The sequence below is a fragment of the Dendropsophus ebraccatus genome, chromosome 10 (genome assembly GCF_027789765.1).
Source record: "Dendropsophus ebraccatus isolate aDenEbr1 chromosome 10, aDenEbr1.pat, whole genome shotgun sequence".
NCBI lineage: Eukaryota > Metazoa > Chordata > Amphibia > Anura > Hylidae > Dendropsophus > Dendropsophus ebraccatus.
Genome location: NC_091463.1, coordinates 18,336,589 through 18,361,360, shown reverse-complemented (window position 1 = coordinate 18,361,360; position 24,772 = coordinate 18,336,589). Strand labels below are relative to the sequence as shown.

The 24,772-nt window shown below is 45.0% G+C and overlaps 1 protein-coding gene and 1 long non-coding RNA gene across 4 annotated transcripts in view; one reads left to right on the top strand and one right to left on the bottom strand.

The window, feature by feature from the left end:
- Positions 1–1,800: 1,800 nt before the first annotated feature.
- The window catches only part of LOC138802604 (uncharacterized), a 110,936-nt gene continuing 87,964 nt past the window's right edge, over positions 1,801–24,772 (bottom strand). For 2 of the 3 annotated variants that reach the window (XR_011364785.1, XR_011364783.1), the window contains exons 2-5: positions 9,394–9,517; positions 7,328–7,438; positions 3,978–4,234; positions 1,801–2,969 (exon numbers count right to left, since the gene is read on the bottom strand). This is a non-coding gene — a long non-coding RNA (uncharacterized lncRNA). Of the gene's footprint in view, positions 2,970–3,977; positions 4,235–7,327; positions 7,439–9,393; positions 9,518–11,786; positions 12,245–24,772 lie in introns of those variants that run through there. The other variant, XR_011364784.1, reaches the window with a different exon arrangement.
- TKTL1 (transketolase like 1) lies at positions 11,947–22,904 on the top strand. Its single transcript, XM_069986087.1, has 14 exons — positions 11,947–12,140; positions 14,060–14,177; positions 15,018–15,131; positions 16,542–16,639; positions 16,719–16,910; positions 16,996–17,123; positions 17,710–17,903; positions 17,996–18,160; positions 19,461–19,617; positions 20,081–20,211; positions 20,310–20,393; positions 20,476–20,572; positions 21,693–21,812; positions 22,278–22,904. The coding sequence occupies exons 1-14, from the start codon at positions 12,034–12,036 to the stop codon at positions 22,448–22,450; spliced, it is 1,878 nt and encodes a 625-aa protein (XP_069842188.1). The 5' UTR covers positions 11,947–12,033; the 3' UTR covers positions 22,451–22,904.

The following is a 24,772-nucleotide window of genomic DNA, read 5'->3' as shown; positions in this document are numbered from 1 at the left end:
ATGGGAGTGATTTGGAATACAAGCGCGGTCCTGAAACGAATTATGCTCGTAATCCAAGGCACCACTGTAATTCAATCTTTATTAATAGCTCTGTCCACATAAAACACAATTAAAACATAAAAAAACAACAGAATTTACAGGTGTGGGGTCTTATATATCCACACAGTATACAGTTGTAATACATAAGTGTCAGGCCAGGAAGTATGAGTACATAGTATATACATAGTACTGAGTATATATAAAGTGCATACAATAAATATAGAACAGATATAGCAAACTGCCAATATAACCTATGTACCACAGACTAATATAAATGAATAGCCTAATAACACATTATGATGGAACAAAAGAAAGGGAAATAAAAAAGATCCTCTAATTGCTGGCCAAACCATGTAATATTGTGAACAAGGGCGACCCCACCTTGGACCCTGATTCAAGTTTCGCCTCTGCGGCTTCTTCGGGAGGTCAAGAAAGCCATGGAGGCAAAACGAGCATTGGGGTATGATGTGGGGTTTACCTTGTCCACAATATTAAATGGAATTATTTGCATTTGAGCATGTGTATTTTTGTTGGTGGGGATATAGGTGTTATATATTTAAAAAATTAAGAATTGTTGGGGTCTTAGTGCTGAGCACATTTTATTCCCCATTTCCGTGCTCTGTCCATCTGATTGTTTTGTAGTGTAATTTTAATAAAGAAAATGTATATATATATATGTAATATGTGTACATTTTTACATTGAGTGGCAACAGTAAAAGGGCACTTGGCCCCTTTGCTGCCACCAGTGGCTGTGTAGGAAACTGCAGGGCTGCTCAAGCCCTGGTCCTAACACAGTTACATTTTGCAAGAGTATGCCTCCCCTGTTGTCTATATAATACATGTATATATGTTACTTTGTTGGGGCCAGGACTTGCACAGAATAAAAAAAAATAATCTTCAGCACTATACCCCTGTAATCTTGTGGTAGACCCGTGTAGCAGGCCAGATTAACCCTGTCTAGATTATACCCGGGTATAGTTTGGCCTAGGCCAGAGTATATCCCGGGGTATAAAATAGCCTAGGCCAGAGTATACCTTGGGGATATATTCTATACCAGGGGGTGTAAAATAGCCTGGTTTTCTTACTTTATCTCTAATTTGTTGAAAAGTGCACATTTTTTATTAGTTTTTTTGTTTTAATCATACTCGGACACACAGCTGCTTCCTCTTGTTGGGATATACAGTACAGTGCTTACATGGAAGTTAATGGAAAAACTCATCAAAACGGAGGCACGCAAGCACTTCCCTTTTTTCATCCACTTTTCAAAAAACGGATGAGAAAAAAAAAAAAAAAAGAGGACTCCAAAAACAGAGCCTAAACCCAGCCTAAAACAGCTTGGCTAAAAAGCTAGGCTAGGGGTGGATTTTGCCCCCAAAAAATGAAAATTTGCACTTTATAAATCTAATGAAAACTGGTTAATAGAACAACCACCACCCCCCGCCCCCTCCTTGCAAACATTGAAAAAGGGTGCAGGCATTTGAAACTGATATTGAAATTGCACAAAACCCTTAATAAGTCTTGCACAGATATTTATGAAGTGCACAAAATCTCCTTATTAGCCCCCAAAAATTATGCAAACACAATGATAAATGTCCCCTATGGGGGAGATTTATCAAACATGGTGTAAAGTGAAACTGGCTCAGTTGCCCCTAGCAACCAATCAGATTCCACCTTTCATTCCTCACAGACTCTTTGGAAAATGAAAGGTGGAATCTGATTGGTTGCTAGGGGCAACTGAGCCAGTTTCACTTTACACCATGTTTGATAAATCTCCCCCCTATGTGTTTAGATTTTTAAGATTTCCATCAGTAGCTTCTCACTAAACTCAGCAATCCCCAATAAAATGATGAAAAATTAAGTAATTCTTGTGTATATCACTCACTGCTGCCGATTTTATGGGGGTATAAAATGGCCATAGGGGGTATGAATTGGACTAGGCCAAAATATACCCTGGAGTATAATCTAGCCTAGGCCAAAATATACCCTGGGGGTATAATCTAGGCTAGGCCAATTTAACACCGGGTATAGTCTGGGCTGGGGGTATACTCTGGCCTGTTACACCGGGATGAAGGAGAAGTAAGGTGAGAGGAGTGAGGCGTAGCGCTGTTGATCACCTCTGCTTTCAGGATACATTGGTTAGGTGATATTCAGGTGAAGGGGAGTGATGAGTTATGGGAATCCAGATGAGGTGTCTACTTAACCTGCATGTACCCGGCGACTTGTGTCAGGTGAGATTATTGTCCGGTTGTCAGCCAGGTCTCATATCTTTCTCCACTCACAGCCAAACTTTACACTCCCCCCATTAAATATCTCGCGCCTCTCAGTGTCGTGAGGAAACCCTCTCATCCGAAAACGATTTGATTTAAATACAAGCTACAAGCATGAGAACGGAATGGGAGATTCACATCTTATTACTCAAGCTGAATGAGCAGCAAGACATCCATTTCTGTCCGTGCTGGAGACATATCCCCGGGAGCTGCCACATTATCAGATCACCAGTTTCATTTACTGTCATAGCAGACAATTCATTTGGCCGCCTTCCCCTCACTAGAACTTTCACTGTCACTGGCTTCCAAGCTTATATGTCTTGTCAGATTGAACTTCGTTGTGACTTCTCAAAGTTTCTTGAGCGCCATCGGCTGAGGTATAAATTCCACGGTCATGGACGCTGCATAAATATCAGATAAAACGGACGATCCTACTTGCCATGTAAATGATATCTTTTATACCTAAGTTGATTAGCCTGACGTTAATGGTGTGAACGGCCAACGTTATGTTAATGGTCTAATAATCTCTTTTACAGATATTCCAACATGAGGACTTTGGCGATGTTGGGCTCCGTACTGCTGCTGGTCATCTTCAGTGGAATGGATTCCTCACATGGGACCAATGTTTTGGGGAATTCTCTGCCAATTTCAGAGCGATTGGTACTGCAAGAAAGGGATGAAGAACCTCAGTACCCAGGTAAAGCATCAATAACTATCCATCATTGGTTCCACCAACAGCACGGTATTCTGTTGTATACAATGTACCTGTGGCAGGTCCCTTGAGCTCAATGGACGCGATGTGGTCTACCAGTGACTATGTTTGGTATACAATTTTTTACAGGACTCAATTATGTTTGGCCCATTGGACTCAAAGGATGCGACATCGGTATGCCAAGGTATACAATGGCATATTGCTTTGTTGGTATGCCCATGTATCTCCTGAACAGAGGGTGGTTAGTAGATTAGTAGACCACTATGACTTGGCTCCAGGAACCCTTGGTGATCAACTGTTATGGTCAAGAGAAGCTTCCAGTGTGTCCAGGCTTAGGATGACACGGCACTCACTGAAGTCGGAAGTAAAAAGCCTTTTTAGCACCATTTTTTTTAACTAATGGAGGGGGTCTGGGGTAAGGGGTAGAGTTGATCGAACCTTGGGAAATCCTAGGTTCGATCGAACGCGAACATTCACGAACCTGCCGCATTTTATTTCCGATGCCTTCCCGGTCCGTGGGAAGGAGGAGACTGCTCGGGTACCGCCTGGAATTCCAGGATTCAGCCTATTACCTAGGCTGAATCCCGGAATTCCAGGCGGTACCCGGGCACTCTCCTCCTTCCCAACAGACCGGGAAGGCATCGGAAATAAAATGCGGCAGGTTCGTGAATGTTCGCGTTCGATCGAACCTAGGATTTCCCGAGGTTCGATCAACTTTAGTCAGAAGTAACCTATGGTTATGACCATATATACTGGAAAAAAAATTCCAATTGGGGAGGGGAGGGGGGGGTTTCAATAATAGTGTCAAATTTTCATCCAAAATTTTTGCAAATGTATAGTTTCTCCTCCATTTCTGAGTTTAATGTGGCTCCAACCATTACTTTAATGTAAAGGGGCTCACAAGCACCAAAAAGTTTGGGGACCTTTAAGCCATATAATATGTTCAGTAATCAACTCACATGTGATAAATCAAGCTAATTTTACCCAACATTTTCAGATTTTGACTCAGGAGAGCAGGATCGATGGCCAACATTGGAGGAGTTGGGCTTGAACAAAAGGTTTCTGGCTCACAAAAGGGAAGAAGAAAATTTTGGAGGGAGCGAAGGACGAATGGCTTATGGAAAGCGTCCAATAAGTGTGAACAGACCAGGTCCAGAAGAAGAGAAGGAGCACGTTGTGAGCAGCCTGTATGACCTTCTTTCCTCACCACCAAGACCTGCACCACAAAGAAGAATCATTGACAATCTTAAGGACATATATGCTGCTGAACTTGTGAAGAGACATCGCCTCCCCCGCAGTCCAGAAGACAACACCCTCAATGTAGAACCTACCAAAGGAGAGAAACTACCAGAACAAGAGACACATAGCAATTGACAGGTGACAGAATAAGTCTGTCACAAAAATACTGGGGAGTAAATATGTCCCTGAGCTGTCGTCCACTGTCATCCTCCTGAAGGGGTTTTCCAGGATAGGGGATAACTAGCTGATCAGTGGTGATCTGATTGTTGGGACCCTCACAGATTATAAGAACAGAGGTCAATGGCCACCAAGCAAGCACACTGCCGAGTCCAAAACTCTGAAATATTTCTATCCCATAGACAGTGCTCCAATCACAACTGATAGGGACAAATGACCTCCGTTCTCATGTTGGATTGGGTTCCAAGCAGTCTGTCCCAAAGTGATCAGATGTTCATCCCTATCCTGCTGACATACTTACCTTCCCTGTTCCCCCACTATTGTCAGATCTTCAGTTCCCTGCTGCGGTCCTGTTCTTCCAGCTTCTGATTTTCCTCTTGTACACACTACTCACTCAGCTCTTTGGCTGACTGAGCAGGAATCGGAATCTCATTGGAAGGTGATTGAACAGGAGTAAAGTGGGAATGAGAAGATCTGGCAGTGGCAGGAGACCGGGAAGGTTAGTATGCCAACTTTTATTGTTTTATCGCACAAGGAGATATGTTGTGAAGTATTAGATTTTCCTGGAAAAACCCCTTCATGGAGCTGTAATTAAAGCCATATAACAATAAGACTAAGGAAGACAACTCAAGCACTTATATTTACTGCTGATCAACTACTATTATTCTATGATTTTTTTGGTTACTATTCCACAATCAGATTATTTTGATGTTTTTGTCCCATAATGGGGTGACAAAGGCTATTGAGACATACTGAAATTATCAGCCCCCTATGGGTTTAAAGAAAATATATAAAAAAAAATGTAGTTTGTATAGAATATTATTGCACTGAATTGCTTGTACAATGATGCAAGGATATCAACAAGCTCTCAAAATGTTTGCATGATTTACTTTGGGGGCATTATATACATATATAGGTTATTAATATGATTTGTAAATGCCATGTATCTGAGGGAGGGAGCTGATCACAACCTGCAGACCCTATAGCCTCTTATAGATCTGCATGTATGGCCTTGTCCTGTGTAGTTATATCAGTGTTGCTTTGTGTGTATTATTGCATAGTGTACAGGATTAGATAGGTGCATGGTTATTTATACCCTTATTTGAAGGGTTATGCTGATGCATCATTTTTCTAGGATATAGCTGCACAATTGTTGAATTGTGTGAAAATCTTGTCACAGCATTTAGGACAAGAGACCCAGTCCCGGCTTATCAGACAGGATGCGTCACCTGTTAATACTATAGGGGACACTAGGGGGTCTTATGGTCAATGTACCCAGAGCTTGCATCCCAGATGCCACAGTTTTTGTTCAATACTATGCAAAGACAGCTGCACAGGTTGCAGCGTGACTGGACAGTGTTATGTGTACACTGTATGACTGTAGAAGGTACGTCGCAGGGTCTTATTCAGTCTTAGACCACCACTGAAGAGATCCTCCAGCAGGCTACATTTCATGCAATAAGTTCACAATGCTGTTTGCATGGACCCTGTGCAGCAACAAATAGGGTCTGTATGGGTCAATGTCAACATATGGTGCCTCCAGGGGACACTGTATACTTATCTTAGAAGCAAGGAGAGGGGAAACGTTTTAAGGCTGGAATCATACATGCAGTTTTTAGGTATTATTTAGACACTAAATGATACACCATAGCGAGAGCATGAATAGAACAAACTGCACAGAGTACTATTCAGTCTGAGACTGACATTGAAAAGATCCTCCGGCACATTAGATTTCAAGTATAAAGGCTGCACTGCGGTGTCCATGGACCCAGTACATAAAAAAATAGGTTCGCCATGGGTTGGTGTCAACATATGGTGTGAGTTTAGGGGACACTGCATACTCCCCTGCTGGTCATGGTGCTGCTGTGTGCCAGACCCCATGAAGCAACAAATAGGGTTCATATGGGTTCATGAACCATTATATGATGCATCTGTGAGACACTGTATACTCCCCTTAGATGCAATGAGAGGAGAAAAGATTCCTGAATTTATACATATATATATATATATATTTTTTTTTTTATTTTTTTTTTATTTTGCATCAACAGTTGCACCAAAAACTGCCTGTGTGAGTCCAGCTTCATACAAATCCCCTATGTGCCTCTGTATGACATAATTGTCGTATTACGGATCAGTGATATTGATCTATAATATGGCTGTGTGAATGAGGCCTTATGCTATACTATATTGAACAATATAGAACAAATGAAAAATGCATCTAAATTTAGTAAATTTCTCTTCAGCATGAACTAACCAGCGTTATAAATTAGTGGTGTAAATGGTGATATTTGTAGATCTATTGTCACGTAAGCTCGTGTATCGAAACATTTTTTTGGCTGCTGAAATAAAACTGAATTCAGGAAAAAATACTTTGGTTATCTATTATTTTAGTGTACTGGACCACCAAGCCCACTGACTATAATGGGCACTTAGAAAAACTGAGTGGATGAGAGTGCCACTTCTTGGATCAGTGGTTACACCCTTCCATCAGTGGCATAGTCCTTAAAGGAGAAGTCCAGGCAAATCGATTATTTTAACAAGTGCTGGGGAGGAGTAGGATAAAAGAAATAATGTGTTCTTACCTCCCCACTCCAGCGCTGGTGGCCGCGTACCGCCGCTCTAGACCCTGCTGGCTTCCTGGTGGGGACCCGGAACGTGACATGTGCTGTCCGCTCAGCCAGACAACAGCTGTAGCGGGGTCCCGCCTCAGCCGCTGACTGGCTGAGTGGACCACACATGTGATATACTACGGACTGGGAGAAAAAGGAACGGCCCTGCAACCCCACTGCTACAGGACCAATCCCCAGGGGCCCCCCATAAACCCAGCAGGCACCGCCGGCAGAGAAGGCTGCCGCCAAACAACACAAGTATGAATAAGGTCTAAAACACTCACCATTACTCCTGCAGATAGAATGGGAAAAATAGGAGGGACTGGTTATGTGTGCCCAGGTGTCTCCTGCTGATTGCGGGTGTCATGTGGTTCTTACCAGGAGAAGTGAACACACTGAGAAAAGAGAGAAATGTAAAATACAGACTGGGAGAAAAAGGAGCGCTGCACCTCACACCTATGGCTGATACTAATGCCACTTGGCTACATTTAAAAACCAACGCCAGGATGTTGTTATATAATTTGATCAAACCATATTGCCCCATGTACCACTTGCCGGTCTCCTGGTTCACATGGGTCCCTACACTAACTCACCACCGTGTCAGTCAGCGACCGCCAACCCTGCAATGCGTGCACAAACAAGGAAGGGAGGCCATAGAACGGCCCTGCAACCCCACTACTACAGGACCAATCCCCAAGGGCCCCCCCATAACCCAGCAGGCACTGCCGGCAGAGAACACTGCCGCCAAACAACACAAGTATGAATAAGGTCTAAAACACTCACCATAACTCCTGCACATGTCAGGTTACAGGCAGTTATTTTCTCCTCCACACAATCCTCTCTGAGCTCTACAGGCGGTTCTCTCCTCCTCCACACAATCCTGTCTCTGAGCTCTACAGGCAGTTCTTTCCTCCTCCAGACAGTTCTGTCTCTAAGCTCTACAGGCAGCTCTTTCCTCCACCACACAATCCTGTCTCTGAGCTCTACAGGCAGCTCTTTCCTCCTTGGCACAATCCTGTCTCTGAGCTCTACAGGCAGTTATTTCCTCCTCCACACAATCCTGTCTCTGAGCTCTACATGCAGTTCTTTCCTCCTCCACACAATCCTGTGCCTGAGCTCTACAGGCAGCTCTTTCCTCCTCCATACAATCCTGTCTCTGAGCTCTACAGGCAGCTCTTTCCTCCTCCACACAGTGCTGTCTCTGAGCTCTACAGGCGGTTCTCTCCTCCTCCACACAGTGCTGTCTCTGAGCTCTACAGGCAGTTCTTTCCTCCTCCAGACAGTTCTGTCTCTAAGCTCTACAGGCAGCTCTTTCCTCCACCACACAATCCTGTCTCTGAGCTCTACAGGCAGCTCTTTCCTCCTCCACACAATCCTGTCTCTGAGCTCTACAGGCAGCTCTTTCCTCCTTGGCACAATCCTGTCTCTGAGCTCTACAGGCAGTTATTTCCTCCTCCACACAATCCTGTCTCTGAGCTCTACATGCAGTTCTTTCCTCCTCCACACAGTCCTGTCTCTGAGCTCTACAGGCAGCTCTTTCCTCCTCCACACAGTGCTGTCTCTGAGCTCTACAGGCAGTTCTTTCCTCCTCCACACAGTGCTGTCTCTGAGCTCTACAGGCAGTTCTTTCCTCCTCCACACAATCCTGTCTCTGAGTTTTAAAGGCAGCTCTTTCCTCCTCCGCACAATCCTGTCTCTGAGCTCTACAGGCAGTTCTTTCCTCTTCCACACAATCCTGTCTCTGAGCTCTACAGGCAGTTCTTTCCTCTTCCACACAATCATGTCTCTAGGTTCTACAGGCAGCTCTTTCCTCCTCCACACAATCCTGTCTCTGAGCTCTACAGGCAGCTCTTTCCTCCTTGGCACAATCCTGTCTCTGAGCTCTACAGGCAGTTATTTCCTCCTCCACACAATCCTGTCTCTGAGCTCTACATGCAGTTCTTTCCTCCTCCACACAGTCCTGTCTCTGAGCTCTACAGGCAGCTCTTTCCTCCTCCACACAGTCCTGTCTCTGAGCTCTACAGGCAGTTCTTTCCTCCTCCACACAGTGCTGTCTCTGAGCTCTACAGGCAGTTCTTTCCTCCTCCACACAATCCTGTCTCTGAGTTTTAAAGGCAGCTCTTTCCTCCTCCGCACAATCCTGTCTCTGAGCTCTACAGGCAGTTCTTTCCTCTTCCACACAATCCTGTCTCTGAGCTCTACAGGCAGTTCTTTCCTCTTCCACACAATCATGTCTCTAGGTTCTACAGGCAGTTCTTTCCTCTTCCACACAGTCCTGTCTCTGAGCTCTACAGGCAGCTCTTCCCTCCTCCACACAATCCTGTCTCTGAGCTCTACAGGCAGTTCTTACCTCCTCATGGCTTGGTGTTTGCTCTGAAAGACATTGTAAACTGTAGGACCTTTCCATAGACGGGGGCGTGTCTCTCCTAATCCTGTGCAATCAGCTGAATTTACCACAGGTGACTCCGATCAAGCTGCAGAAACAACTCAGAGATTATCAAGAGGAATGGGAGGAGCCAGAGCTAAATATCAAGTGTCATAAGAGTCTGAATGCTTATTTGTAATTTTTTTTTAAATATATACGGCTAGGTTCACAGGTTCAAGTGCACTTTTGCAGAGCGTTTAAGGGATCCCTTTTTAAATGGTTACAGAAAAACGTCAACATGTACAGGTGTACAGGTCAACCACATTTTTGTGTACGCTAAAAAAATAAAAAATAAATCCATTTTGAGATTTCTTTTTTATAATGGAAGTCAATGGAAGTCAATTTGCATTAGTTTTTCGCATAAAAGATATACATTAAATGGACTGCAAAAACTTAGTGTGAACCCAGCCTTACCAACTAATTTAAAAAAGAATAGGTTCACGTTGCGTTTTTGCAGTCTGCTTAAAGGGAACCTGTCACCCCCCCGTACCGGGGTGACAGGCTCCCGACCCCCCGTTAGAGACCCCTATACTTACCTGATCCCGCCGGGTCCCGCTTCTGGATTCGGTCGGGTCCCGAAGATCTCAGCCGCTGCAGCCCGGCGCGCGCGCTGAGAGATGAGTCCAACACCCATAGAGAATGACAGGAGAGTCCAGCGCTCCGTCATTCTCTATGAGCGTTGGACTCATCTGTCAGCGCGCGCCGGGCTGCAGCGGCTGAGATCTCCGGGACCCGACCGAATCCAGAAGCTGGACCCGGCGGGATTAGGTAAGTATAGGGGGCTCTAACGGGGGGTCGGGAGCCTGTCACCCCGGCACGGGGGGTGACAGGTTCCCTTTAACGTATTGGAGAAAAATGGATGCAACTGGGTGCATACCTTTAGATCCATTTAAAAATGGATCCTTTTTTTTAGCGTACACAAAAACATGGCTGACCGGGTTTTTCTGTACGCTAAGGGTACAAACACACACACTATATATGCAGCAGATACGCAGCAGATTTGATGCTGTGTTCAGTTATATAGATCTAATCTGCTGCGTATCTGCTGCGTATCGCAGCAGTAAATACGCAGCGTATACGGTGTGTGTGTTTGTACCCTTAAAGTAACTTTAACAACTGATCCATTAAACAGACTGCAAACACGCTGTGTGAATCCAGCCTGACATTCTGTTCTCACATTACGGGTATTGAGAGCTGAATGATGGGGAAAACTTTTATTTTAATTCTAGCACAAAATAAAACCTGAAGGAATATATATATATATATATATATATATATATATATATATATATATATATATCTTAGTTGATGTCTCTGGCCATTTGTGTAATACGCTTTGCACACTTATATTACTACACCGACCCTCAGCAGCCCAGCATGGCTGGCGGCTCTATCAGCGCAGTGTGTGTCATGGAAGACACCAGTGGATACCGGCCAAAGGTCTCAGCTGTAAGTGCAGGAATGCCCAGCAAGTGCTGCCAACTATGCCAGGCACTCCCCGCACATAGTGACAGCTTTGGCATGCTATAAATGAAATATAATATGTGCAGCGGCAGCAGCAGCACGTTCCCTGCTGGCACTATCAGACATGAATGGGCAAGAGATACTCCTAACACCGTACACACTCCTGCCGTCCTGTGCCAACATGTCCTCATCCTCATCTTGTTTTACAGGAGCGACCAGTTCTAGTATCTAACAGGCTCCGTGTATAACAGGAGGTGCCAAGACACCTGTCTACTGGGTGATGAGCCAGGAGAGGCCCTGTATACAGCGTATAATCACTATATATACAGCCCTGTGTGATGTACATAGAATAATGATGTGTTATATACAGCCCTGTGTGCTGTATATCTAATAATGATGCGTATATAACACATCATTATTCTATATCTATCACACAGGGCTGTATATAACACATCATTATTCTATATCTATCACACAGGGCTGTATATAACACATCATTATTCTATATCCATGATACAGGGCTGTATATTACACATCATTATTCTGTATCCATCACACAGGGCTGTATATAATAGAATTACTCTATATCCATCACACAGGGCTGTATATTATAGAATTATTCTATATCCATCACACAGGGCTGTATATTATAGAATTATTCAATATACATCACACAGGGCTGTATATTATAGAATTATTCTATATCCATCACACAGGGCTGTATATTATAGAATTATTCAGTATACATCACACAGGGCTGTATATAACACACCATTATTCAGTATACATCACACAGGGCTGTATATAACACACCATTATTCAGTATACATCACACAGGGCTGTATATAACACACCATTATTCAGTATACATCACACAGGACTGTATCTGATGGCTCCTCATGTATACAGCTGTGTAGTCCAGTATACAGAGGAGGACAGGGGGTGTGTGGGGTGATGGGGAGAGAACACGCCCCTTGCCCCTCCCCTCGGGTGAGCTCATTTCCTCCACAGGGGGGGAGGTCCTCCCTATAAGCCCGGCCCCGTGGTCTGAGCCGTGAGCGCTGCACAGGTTGTAGGAGAAGCCGCATCATCCTCCTCAGCATGGACACCTATCAGAAGCCGGAGGACAAGGAGCTGCAGGCCCTGAGGGATGGCGCCAACCGCCTCAGGATCCACTCCATCCGGGCAACCTGCGCCTCCAACTCTGGGTGAGCGTCCCTCTAATATCGGGGGCCCCTATGTGCTGGGAGCCGGGGGTCCTCCCTACACGTGGTGCCCGCTGGAGACCCCTGCACCACGTGGGCGGGTTATAGTCCCCTGTGCGCACGTGGTGGTGGTCGCCGCCTGTCCCGGAGCCCGGCTGCACGTGCGGCGGCCCCGGTCTGAGGCGGATTGCGGTGTATGGGAGGGCCCAGGCTCTGCAGGGCTGCTACTCCTTCATTGCTCATTGGGGCCCTTCTCATTGTACTAATAATAACTAATAATGCATTGAAACACTGGCAAAACTACAAGGGCAGGGCATGCTGGGAGTTGTAGTTTTGCCACAGGATTGTCTAGCACAATGATCTGACACTTACTGGATGATTTTGGGGACTTACAGTACATAGCAGCCCTGCACTTGGCTACTGATTCTCCATCACATGCTCCCCGTCCGTCCGTTATCCTAATCTTACTATAATAGGCTGGAGAAAGATGATCCCGCTGGGGGTGTAACCTTGCTGCCTATTGCCCTGGGGGCTTATTAGCTGATTAGGATAACCAGTAGATACATGCAGAACTTTCCTCCGAGGGGTCATTGCACTCCGGTCAGGATGGAGTTAAATATTATCCTCCGTCCTTGGGTTTTGAAGGTTTGGAAATTGCAGCATTGGAATTTCATGGCTGTTTGTCCAAAGAATTGTCGTCATTTGGTGGCGGCCTTATTACATGGTGGTGGTGGCGGCCTTATTGGGTGGTGGTGGTGGCGGCCTTATTACGTGGTGGTGGTGGCGGCCTTATTACGTGGTGGTGGTGGCGGCCTTATTACGTGGTGGTGGTGGCGGCCTTATTACGCGGTGGCGGCCTTATTACGTGGTGGTGGTGGCGGCCTTATTACGCGGTGGCGGCCTTATTACGCGGTGGCGGCCTTATTACGCGGTGGCGGCCTTATTACGCGGTGGCGGCCTTATTATGTGGTGGCGGCCTTATTACGTGATGGTGGTGGTGTCGGCCTTATTACGTGGTGGCGGCCTTATTACATGGTGGTGGTGGTAGTGGCGGCCTTATTACATGGTGGTGGCCTTATTACATGTGAAATCTAGGAGTCAGAGCCGGTGGTGATGGGGTCCCTGGGAGTTAAAGGGAGACTTCAAACAAAGCTGACAGTGAAGGGCCTGAGGGGAGGGCGGAGCATGATTCTGTAACACTTACACCTGCTCAAGCATTGCTCTGGTGTTCCTTGTATTCTCCAACCTGTTGCTTTTGCAGAACTACAACTCCCATCATGCCCTGACGAGTCCAATCTGGTGTATTCCAGGAAGAAAAAAGTAGGAGATTGCGGGGGTTCCATCCCCTGTACCCCCTGGCGATCTCAGTTTCGGGTCCTGTCGGCCCCAGGTTGGCATGCGATCTGTGGCTCTATTCATTCCTATGGAGTGACGGAACAAGCAGAGTACAGTGCTCCTCCAGTATACTCTCCTCTTTCTGTCCCTCCATAGGAATGAATAGAGCCGCTGGACCTGAAATGGAGATCGCCGGGGGGTTCAGGGGTCAGATCTCCTACTCTTCCCCTTTCTTGTGAGTAGGGGGAAAAGTAAAAAAAATTTCCCCAGAATCCCCCTTTAACTTTGATCATGCTGTGAAATAGAAAGTCTATTCCAGGTGTGCAGCCCTGTAGCTGTTGCAGAACTACAATTCCCATCATGTCTGGATGGCCAAATCTTTAGCAGGCATGATGGGAGTAGTAGTTCCACAGCTTGACCACCCTGTATTAGACTCTCCTTACAGCATGATGAACTTGTGACTGGTCGCATCTACATGACCATCACAGGACGTCCATCAGTCTAATCAATGTTCCTCCATAACCCTCATCTGTATTGGACATGGTCTATAGTCCCGCTAACTGTGTCATGTCCTATCCTTGTGACAGGCATCCCACATCCTGCTGCAGCGCTGCTGAAATCCTGTCCGTTCTCTTCTTTAACACCATGAAATATGACGCGGCTGACCCTGGCAACTGTAACAACGACCGCTTTGTTCTGTCAAAGGTAAAGACGGCCATGCCAGCTTCTGGGGGGGGGGGGGGGGGGGTCAGATGTCTAGCTAGTTTCAGAAGCATGGGTATAAAGGGGTCATCCAGGATTAGGAAAAACAGACACTTTCTTACAAAAACAGCGCCACCCCTGTCCTCAGGTTGTATGTGGTATTACAATTCAGTTCCATTCACTTTTATGCAACTGAGCTGCAATACCCCACACCCAAACTGAGATTTTTTATTTTATTTTTTTTAGACCATTTTAGGTGGATAACCCGGTAATGTGCCCCCTATCAATAGCTATATCAGTGGAGGTCTGACCACTGCTCACAGTAATGGGGGTCATTTGCCCCCTGAGTGGATGCAATGGCAGCACCAATGCTCAGGCACCGCTCCATTCACTTCATATGCAATATTCAGCAGAGATCGTCTCTTGGCCGTGGTCTGAAGTCCCATAGACGGTGAATAGAGGGTTGGATGAGGTTACATGCTGCGTCTCCTTTTATTTACTGGGACCGTCCTTATGACTGGTGGAAGTTCCTCGCTCATCAACTAGTCATTCCTTATCCTGGCATCTTTAGCAATGACCCTGTTATCCATCTTGCCGTAGGGTTGGTTGTATTCTACATAAGTGACTAAATTACTTGGCCGGGACCCCTAGCCAAAAAGAGTGAAGGGGCTCTGGTGCATTGGGCCCTGTACACACAAGCATGGATGTGCCTGGTACTGCAGCCTGGCCCTACCTGTATGGGACAGCGCTGTAGTGCCTGTATAAACAATTTAGAGGATGCTGGAACCTCCATGCTCTAATAGATAATATTGGTGAATATAATCCTCATGTTTCTTATAACAGGGTCATGCTGCGCCCATCTTGTATGCCGCGTGGGCAGAAGCCGGTTACATCAAGGAATCTGAGCTGCTCAACCTGAGGAAGATTGACAGTGACCTCGAAGGCCATCCTACACCGGTGTGTACCCGCAGGCATATATACTGCTCTATGAATGACTAGAATAAACTCCATTGATGTCCATAGGGTAAACTAAGTCCTGTGAGTCTCCCAGTCAGAAGAAATACTCTGGGGAATGCTGGAAAACTCCCCATCCATATCTGTGGCCTGTAGTCCCATCCTATTCCGGCATTGGCTGCATTACGTATCATGCAGCCACGTAACACTGAGCTGTTATCATTTGCATGCTGGCAGCCAGGGCATGCTGGGATTTGTAGTTTCTCGAGACTTATCAAACATGGTGTAAAGTGAACCAATCAGATTCCACCTTTCAGTTTCCAAAGAATCTGTGAGGAATGAAAAGTGGAATCTGATTGGTTGCTAGGGGAACGGAGTGAGTTTCGCTTTACACCATGTTTGATAAATCTCCCCCATGTTGTATATTGTGTCTTCATCCACCTACATAGACGTTAAGCTTCACAGCTTTCATCTGGGCTTTAAGTGTGAAATGTTAATAGCAGAATTAGAACCTCAGCATTATAGCCGCTGTTTCAGCTTGATAACCCTAGGAGACCAGTCAGCTGATGGTTGGGGGATACGTATATTGTTGGGAGTTCTGACTCCATTTTAGTGAATTTAAGCTTAATTCGCAAACCACAGCTGTACTGGAGACAAGAGTCACAAAAAAGTTTTTTTTTAAACCTGACATAGCCCCTCCACCAATAAGTTTAAGCCATTTTCAAAATAAAACTCTTAAAGGTAAACCTAGTACGGCGTATCATGCATGATTGTTCAATCTAGTACAGTATTCCCACACTGAACAGCGTGAACGAAAAAAAAGTTAAGGATTTTGTCACATTGTCAATCAGAAGAAAATTAATGGCCATTTAAAATTCTCATTTGCACAAATGTGATAAAAAAAAAACTAGAGATTATAACACAAAAAATGATACCTGACCAGCCCTGTAGGTGGAAAAATAAAAACTCTGACAAAAACTTCTCCAACTTCAGCAGCCACCACTAATCAAATGTCGAAAGTTGGGGTTCGGATGGACTCGAGCGTGCTCCAGGTTCGCTCATCTCTAGTCTTATCGCTATAGAGGGGAGTGCAGAACTCCATGCACATCCCGCTAAGGCTATCCTGTTCAGAGAAATGGAATGAATTGGTCACAGAAGCTTTTGTGCCAGTTGCATGATATTAGCAGATTACAGCTGATGCCGGAGGGTCGGGTTGCCATTTCCTGAGCTGGGTGAGTTCCGTATATGGAACTCGCATGGGACATATTTGTGACAACGAAATCTTCTGGTATCTGTTGTGGTCTGGGGATGGCACAGTAGTGATACCCTTTAAATGTCATGTATACCCACCCAGTGGCTTGTCTAGAACCTACATCTGGTTTTCCATGTAAATGACTTCTTGCTTCTCACCAGAAACTGCCTTTTGTGGATGTGGCCACCGGCTCACTGGGACAAGGCCTGGGGGCGTCCTGCGGCATGGCTTACACTGGGAAGTACTTTGACAAAGCCAGGTAAGAATTATGTGAAGGAGGACATGTTGGCCAAAGGAAATCCCAGCCCGATCTCTCCTTACTGTTGTTACTTCCTCAGTTACCGGGTGTACTGTCTGCTGGGTGACGGAGAGTCCTCAGAAGGTGCTGTGTGGGAAGCCATGGCCTTCGCGTCTCATTACAAGCTGGATAACCTGGTGGCCATATTTGATGTCAATCGCCTGGGGCAGAGCGAGGCGGCTCCTCTCCAGCATCAGACGGACATCTACAGGAAGAGATGTGAAGCCTTCGGGTAACCAACCCCCTTCCTGTACACCATCACAATACTGTATCATAGTCTGCCCTTCTGTAGTAACGGTTGTCTGATACATCTGCAGGTGGAACACCTATATTGTAGATGGCCATGATGTGGAGGAGCTGTGCTGTGCCCTATGGCAGGCTGCCAACGTGAAGGATAAACCTACTGCCATCATTGCGAAAACCTACAAAGGAAAAGGCATTACTGGTAAGAAGCGGCGGCTCCTGTAGGAGGCGGTGAGGAGCAAACACTTTTCTTTCTATGAAAGCTACTTTGCATAAACTTCCCATGGGGCCTTGCATGGTTTATAAAACTTTATACACCAGTTTGGTGGTTTTAAAGGAAATTTGTCACTAGGTTTATTCTACCTTAAATGAGGGCATCATAAACGAGTTACAAATGCTGAACAGAACAAATTATTACTTGGTTTTTTAGCCGTTCTCCTGATATGTAGAAAATGGACTTCATGCCGCGCCGCTCCCTCTGCCCTTTTTGGCTGCTGTTTAATAGCTGTGCCTATGCAATGTGTATAGACACAGATGTGCGCAAAAACTCTGGGCAGATCCCTGCCAATCAGTGGCTTGGGGCAGGTGCAGAGGGAGCTGGTGCTCATGAATATTGAGGACAACTTCTGAGCACATGCAGATAATGGAGAGGACTAGGAGGGTCCTTGCAATTCAGAAGCATAAAACCTACTTGCAGTCTCTTTGAGACATTAAGTCCCTGTAAGGATCTGGAAGAAGCGTTACCGGCTAGATAAAGCCTAACTTTTATATAATTTTGTGTTTTCTAGGTGTTGAAAATCAAGATAACTGGCATGGAAAGCCGATGCCAAAGGACAAGGTGGAGTCGATCATTAGTGAGATCCAGGGCCAGATCCAGACCAACAAGACCCTGACCCCTGCAGCCCCAGTAAGGGACGCCCCAGAGGTCAGCATTGCTGATATTAAGATGCCGACCCCACCAAGCTACAAAGTGGGTGATAAGGTAAGAGAATCGGCAATTATTGTGAACACAGATTAATCTGTACCAGTCATCTATCGAATGTCTTGTCAATTTTTAAATACCATTTATTGCAGATTGCGACACGTAAAGCATATGGCCTGGCTCTTGCCAAACTCGGCCACGCCAACAGCAGAGTTGTCGCCCTTGATGGTGACACCAAGAACTCCACTTTCTCCGAGATCTTCAAGAATGAGCATCCCGACCGCTTTATTGAGTGCTTCATTGCCGAACAGAACATGGTAGGTCACCCTGACCGATGTTTTATCCAAGATTAGAAAATTTTTGCTTAAACGGCACAATATGGGGACAACCTGATCATGAGCTACAACTCCCAGCATGGCTGTCAGGGCATGATGGGGAGCTGTAGTTTTGCAACAAGTGGGAAAACACTGCATTAAAGTGTGGGATACTTGAATTACAAACTGAGGAGAAAGTGTCAGATATGAGAATTGCCCAGGGCCAACATAGATATGGTATGTGAACATCAACACATGCTTTGGAGATTAAAGGGGTTATCAGCGCTACAAAAACATGGCCACTTCCCCCTACTGTTGTCTCCATATTGGGTGGGGTTTTGAAACTCAGTTCCATTGAAGTAAATGGAGCTTAATTGCAAACTGCACCTGAACTGGAGACAACAGTAGGGGGAAAAGTGGCCATGTTTTTGTAGCGCTGGATAACCCCCTTTAACTCTCCACTTCCACCTATGGGTTGCCACTCTGTAAATCGATGTATGACCCATAAGTCCAAGTGTATTGTCTAAGGGTCCATTTACACAGAACGATTATCTGACAGATTATCTGCCAAAGATTTGAAGCCAAAGCCAAAAACAGACTATAAGCAGAAATCAAGTAATAAAGGAAAGGCTGAGATTTTTCCTCTTTTCAAATCCATTCCTGGATTTGGCTTCAAATCTTTGGCAGATAATCTGTCAGAATCTTTCTGTGTAAATGGACCCTAAGGCCCAAATTCCTTCAAAAGGAAACTGGCTGTACTTGGGGATTCTCGACCCTTTGTTGTGGTCTGACTCTAAGCAACTGGTTCTGTGATTGAGGAGATCTATCGGGTGTATGGAGACTTATATATGCCAGAGGGAAGAGACTCATGGGAGAGACTAAGGGTCCATTTACACAGAAAGATTTGAAGCCAAAGCCAGGAACAACCAGGTCATAAAGGAAAGCCTGAGATTTCTCCTTTTCGTCTATTCCTGGCTTTGGCTTCAATTCTTTGGCAGATAATCTTTCTGTGTAAATGGACCCTTAGGCTGCCTTTACAGAGAGGTTTATCTGACAGATTTTTAAAGCAAAGTCCGGAACAGACTATATACAGAACAGGTCATAAAGGAATGACTGAGATTTCTCCTTCTCAAATGCCTTCCTGGCTTTGACTTAAAAAATCTGTTTAAAGGCATCCTTATAAATGCTCATGATCACTGCCTCAATGAGAGCCAGTATCCCAAGAGCTATATAGCTGTATATTTTATTCCTGTATTCAGCTTGTGTTTCTCTCCCCCCCCCCCCCCCCCTTTACCTTTTTCAGGTCAGTGTAGCTATGGGCTGTGCTACCCGCAACCGCACAGTGGCTTTTGCCAGCACTTTTGCTGCTTTCCTTAGTAGGGCTTATGATCACATTCGCATGGGGGCCATTTCTCAGTCCAATGTCAACCTCTGTGGCTCCCACTGTGGAGTTTCTATCGGTGAGTACTGCTTCTATCCACCTCTTGTACTGCTGCAGCTCACTGTAACCTTTCTGAACATTAGATTTATACCATACCAGACTATTTTATAGTCTTTAGGTATGTGCACACTGGGGGTTCTGGCGCAGACCCTCGCTAGAAGTTCCATCCGTCCCTTAGGCTCCATTCTCTGCTCAGGCAGATCCCGCTGTCCACCCAAAATGGAATCTGCCTGAGCATATAATGGAGACTATAAGATGAGTGGAACGTCAAGCAGATTCTGCCACATGCCCTCGCTAGAAGTTCTCCGCTCGGAATCCATAGTGTGCACAAACACTTTACTTGTAAAAATGTTAGTTTATTACTAACAATTGAAATGTATTGGAGTAGGGCTGCATTCTCATGTTCCATGAATGTCTGTCCTGGAGTGTTTCCTCGCATGGCATGATCAGTGACTTGTATTTCACCTTCGTATGTCTTCTAGGTGAGGACGGTCCCTCTCAGATGGCTTTGGAAGATATTGCCATGTTCCGTGCCATTCCATCCTGTACAATCTTCTACCCCAGTGATGGTGTTTCCACGGAATATGCAGTGACTCTAGCCGCTAATACTCCAGTAAGTGTTATCAGCCTCACCTACTATGTGTCATGTATTCTATAGTAATCTGTTACTGTCCATTACATGGTGTAAACCCTTGTCCATCTACATTGCAGGGTATCTGTTTCATTCGTACCAGCCGCCCTGACACTGCCATAATCTACTCTCCAGAAGAAAAGTTTGAAATTGGTCAAGCCAAGGTAAAATCCAGAGTCCTTGTGTTGTCTTCCATAGTCACTGCCTTGTTTGGAAGCTATAATACTTTTTGTCCTCTCTATACAGATCGTACGTCAAAGTGATGCAGACAGGGTCACGGTTATCGGTGCTGGTGTCACTTTACATGAGGCCCTGGCGGCAGCAGATGAACTTGCCAAACAAGGTGACACATCACAAAACTTAATACTTACCTGCAATGTCTAGAGCGCTGCAGCATATCCCTACTTGCTGGAAGTGACTGGCCATACAGATACTATGCAGAGATGACTGCTCTCCTGACTAGTTGTGTTCCTCAGAAAACATCAGTGATGGAGCAAAGTTGGTTGTGCTATTCCACTGTTTTCCCTAGAATTGCAAGACCATTTGGGTCTGATCAGTTGGTATACACAGTATGATGCCCACTTAACATTATATATACACTTATAGGAGCCAGACAATACAATGCTGTCGTACTAATGCTAGGGCACAGTAATACAAGTAGGTGCTATGACTGAGGATTAGGAGAACTGATGAAGCCCATCACCTCAGCAAAGCTTCATTTGTCTTCAGGGAGCCGTCACAATAGACTTTATGTCTTCTTCCTAGTGTATTTGAGTATTGTACAATTTAGTATACTCTTCTGCAATTAGCTGTTGGAGAAACAACAAGTCCCAGCATTCCCTAATGGTTGTAGAGCTACTAGTGTGTTAATGTAGCATTGCAAGAAACAAAATGAGACTGCGCTCTATAGCGTAATTCAGACAGGGCTGAAGTGGTGAAAGTAAGGCACAACTCTTACTGATAACATGTGAATGAACCGCAGCCACTCCTGACTAATCCCCCACAGGAATTAAAGACAATCAGTATCCTCCTCCACTCCCAAGGAGGGTAAAATAGACGCAGGTCTAAGAGGTAGTCTTGATATAAAATGTCATCAAATTAATTAAAATTGTGCCAGACACAACGCGTTTCGAGTCCAAGTCAAGTGTCTAATACCATAATCAAAGGTAAAGTATAAGGGTGGAACCACCTCTGGTTACAATATCATGGGGTGGATAACTCTTCAATCCTCCATGATAGTGTTGACATTGGTGGTTCCACCCTTATATTATGGTATTAGACGCTTGATAAAGAGACCGGACCAGTCTCAATGTGTCGTGGCATAATTTAAATTTTTATGAACTTTTATATCACTATTACCCCCCTTGGACCTGTGCCTGTTTTACCTGTCTAGGAGTGGAGGAGGATACTGACTGTAGCATTGCATCACTTTACCTCTGACCGACCCTGTTTGTTTTCTCTAGGCATTAACATTCGTGTGATCGATCCGTTTACCATTAAACCTTTGGACGCAGCAACCATTATATCAAGTGGCAGGGCTACCGGCGGACACATCATCACCGTGGAGGACCACTACAAAGAAGGTAATGCTCAGGGCAAATGCTTGCGTAACGGAGGACAGGTCTGGATCTCTCTATCTAGGGTCTAAGTGGATCTGTCTGCAGCAGTTAACGTTCCAGACTGCTGATGCTGTTAGGATGAGACGACACCTGGTACACTTCATATATCCAGCTGTGTGGTCACTGAGATTTCTAGAAACTTCCATCTATGATTCCTAACGCATCTTGTAAATCATTACATAAACAATATCTCCTATTCCAGAAAAACTGCTAGAAAGTCACCTGCTCCTATCCATAGAGGGTAACTTGGTCCATCGTTCCTGGCTAGGATTGACATCTCTGATGTGCTGTGGTCCCCTCTGCTTCAGATTTACATCCTCTGTGTAATGTTGCTTGTAGATGGGGGTCACTAGCATTTATTCCAATATGTTGTTTTTATATTAAGTGATCTGGCTTTGTATAACAATCTCCCTCTCCTCCTTATTCCAGGTGGTATTGGGGACGCCGTGGCTGCAGCTGTTGCCGGAGAACCTGGCTTCATAGTCCAGAGCCTTGCCGTCAAGGGTGTACCTCGTAGTGGGAAACCTACGGAGCTCTTAGAAACATTCGGAATCAGTGCAAAAAGCATTGTGGAAGCTGTAAAATCTACATTTGCAAACTAATCTGAGACCAAACTCCTGTCTGTCATAGAGCAGCTCATCCTTCTGTGTAAAGCACTTCTCGGCTGTCTGATACTAGTGTGTAACTGGCCTCCCCCTTTTAAAGTGTTGTCCGGGGTTAGAAAGAAAAATGGCTGCTTACCTCCAGAAATGGCACCACTCTTGTCTTCAGTCTGGTTGTGGTATTATTGCTCGCTTGCATTGATGTGAATAAAGCTGAGCTGTAATACCACACACAACCTGAGGACATGTGTGGCGCTGCGGAGGAAGCTATGCTTTCTAATCCTGATCAGCCCCTTTAACATGTCTGCTACCTCAGTGTGAACATGTGTAACCGTTCTGACATTTCCATACCGCCATGTGACACTAGCTGGTTTCTAGAGTTCCTTATGCTGTTCCATTCCTGTTGTCTTGTTTTGCATCACCATGCACTTAATAAAGAGGAGACTGATCTGAATCTGTGTGCATGTTGTGTGTTTTTTTTTTTTTTTTTTTTTTTTTTTTAAATAGATTTACATCTAGATTCTATGTTAAAGGGAACCTGTCACCAAGACAATGCTATATCATGTTATAGAGCAGTAAGAATGCAGCAGATGGATATACTAAGTCTCTTCCCACAAAGAGCTCTCTTTTATATATAATACAGTGGTGCCTTGGATTACCAGCATTATTCGTTCCGGGACCGTGCTTGTAATCCAAATCTGCTCTTAAACCAAAGCAAATTTTCCCATAAGAAATCATAGAAGTGCAGACAATTGGTTCCACACCAAAAATAATGATTTATTTTTCTGAATTACATGTAGAACAGATGAAACAGCAGAATGTGTGATATCATAAACTACTGTACAGTAATGGAGAGGATGGGAAACACAAGAGCTGACAGACTGCAGGGAGCATGAAGGAATGAGCAGGACAGATGTGGGCACAGTATAGCAGCACTCTGTCTGGGGAGAGAGGGGTTACAGCTATGGAGAGATTACCTCCACAGTCCTGTCCCCTGATGTAAGCCCCAGCCTGAAGTGGATCTGCTATGATTTGGAAGGTGAGGGAGACTTCCTGGGTCAGAGTACAGTGCTGTAGACCCCGCTATGCAGACCATGCCCCTCCTCCACTCACGCTCCCACCCAGAACATGGAGCTCTTAAACCAAAGCAATGCTCTTAAACCAAGTCATAATTTTGAAAAACTGAGCTCTTAAACCAAGGTACCACTATTTATAATTTTTTTTTTTTTTTTTCCTTGTAACTTGATGAAAATCCCTCCTCCTTCTATAATGAGTCCAGTGGGTGGTGTCACTCAATGGACTGGACTCTTCAGCATGGAAACATCATAGATTTCAATCAGTAAGTTATGAGATACTAAATTCTTCCCCATAAATATCATTCAGCTCTTTCTGCTCTAACATGATGGCAATAGCTTGGGTAGCATTTTTATGGTGATGGTTTCCTTTTAAATTGGAAAGTGAATCCACAGCTAAGGCTGTGTTCACATGCAGTAAAATGCAATGTGAATGCATCACTTTTTATTATAGTAATTGCTCTTAACGAAATGAAAATGTGTGAACAAGGTCTTGGCTACTGAATGCGGGTGTGACTTCCCATCTCAGAAGCACAACTTCTAAGACTAGGAGGCAAGTGTAGTGTGCAGCTGTGTTCCTACAGTCTTTGCTTTCCTTGAGTCTCTGGGCAAGTGCGTATACCTAAGTGTGCCCTCACACGTTTTAGAGGTGCTTTTCTGGCTAACTTTAAAAAAAAATAAAATAAAATTTTAAGTTGGTGTTTTGACCCGAACATAGACTTAATTGCTGAAGTCTTTGTTCAGGTCAAGATTCCAACCTGGATGCACCAGCTCCAGGAAAAAAGGGGTTAACCAGTGCTACAAAAACATGGCCACTTTTCCCCCTCTCATCTCTAGATTGGGTGGGGTTTGAAACTCTTCCATTTAAATAAATGGAGCTTAATTGCAAACCACCCCTGTACTAAAGACAAGAGTGGGACAAAAGTGGCCGTGTTTTTGTAGCGCTGGATAAACCCTTTGAGCTCTGGTGAAGAAGGAACTGCATCCATCCCAGCAAGGTTGGGGCACTTTTCTGCTTGTATAGGTGCAGTGTGAGATTAGAGTGGCTCCTCGGGGTTAAGCTTAAATGCAATGCATTGTGCCACACTGTAAGCAGCAAAATGATGTTAAGCTTCTACTTTTTTTTTTTTTTTTGGTGGGTATCCAGTGTTAAGTTTGGAGCCTAGTGTTAGCCAGTATAAAATGGCCAATGCTACCGCACCCCAATTGTTGCCCCAGTACCCACCGCAACAGTGGTACTGGGATTGGT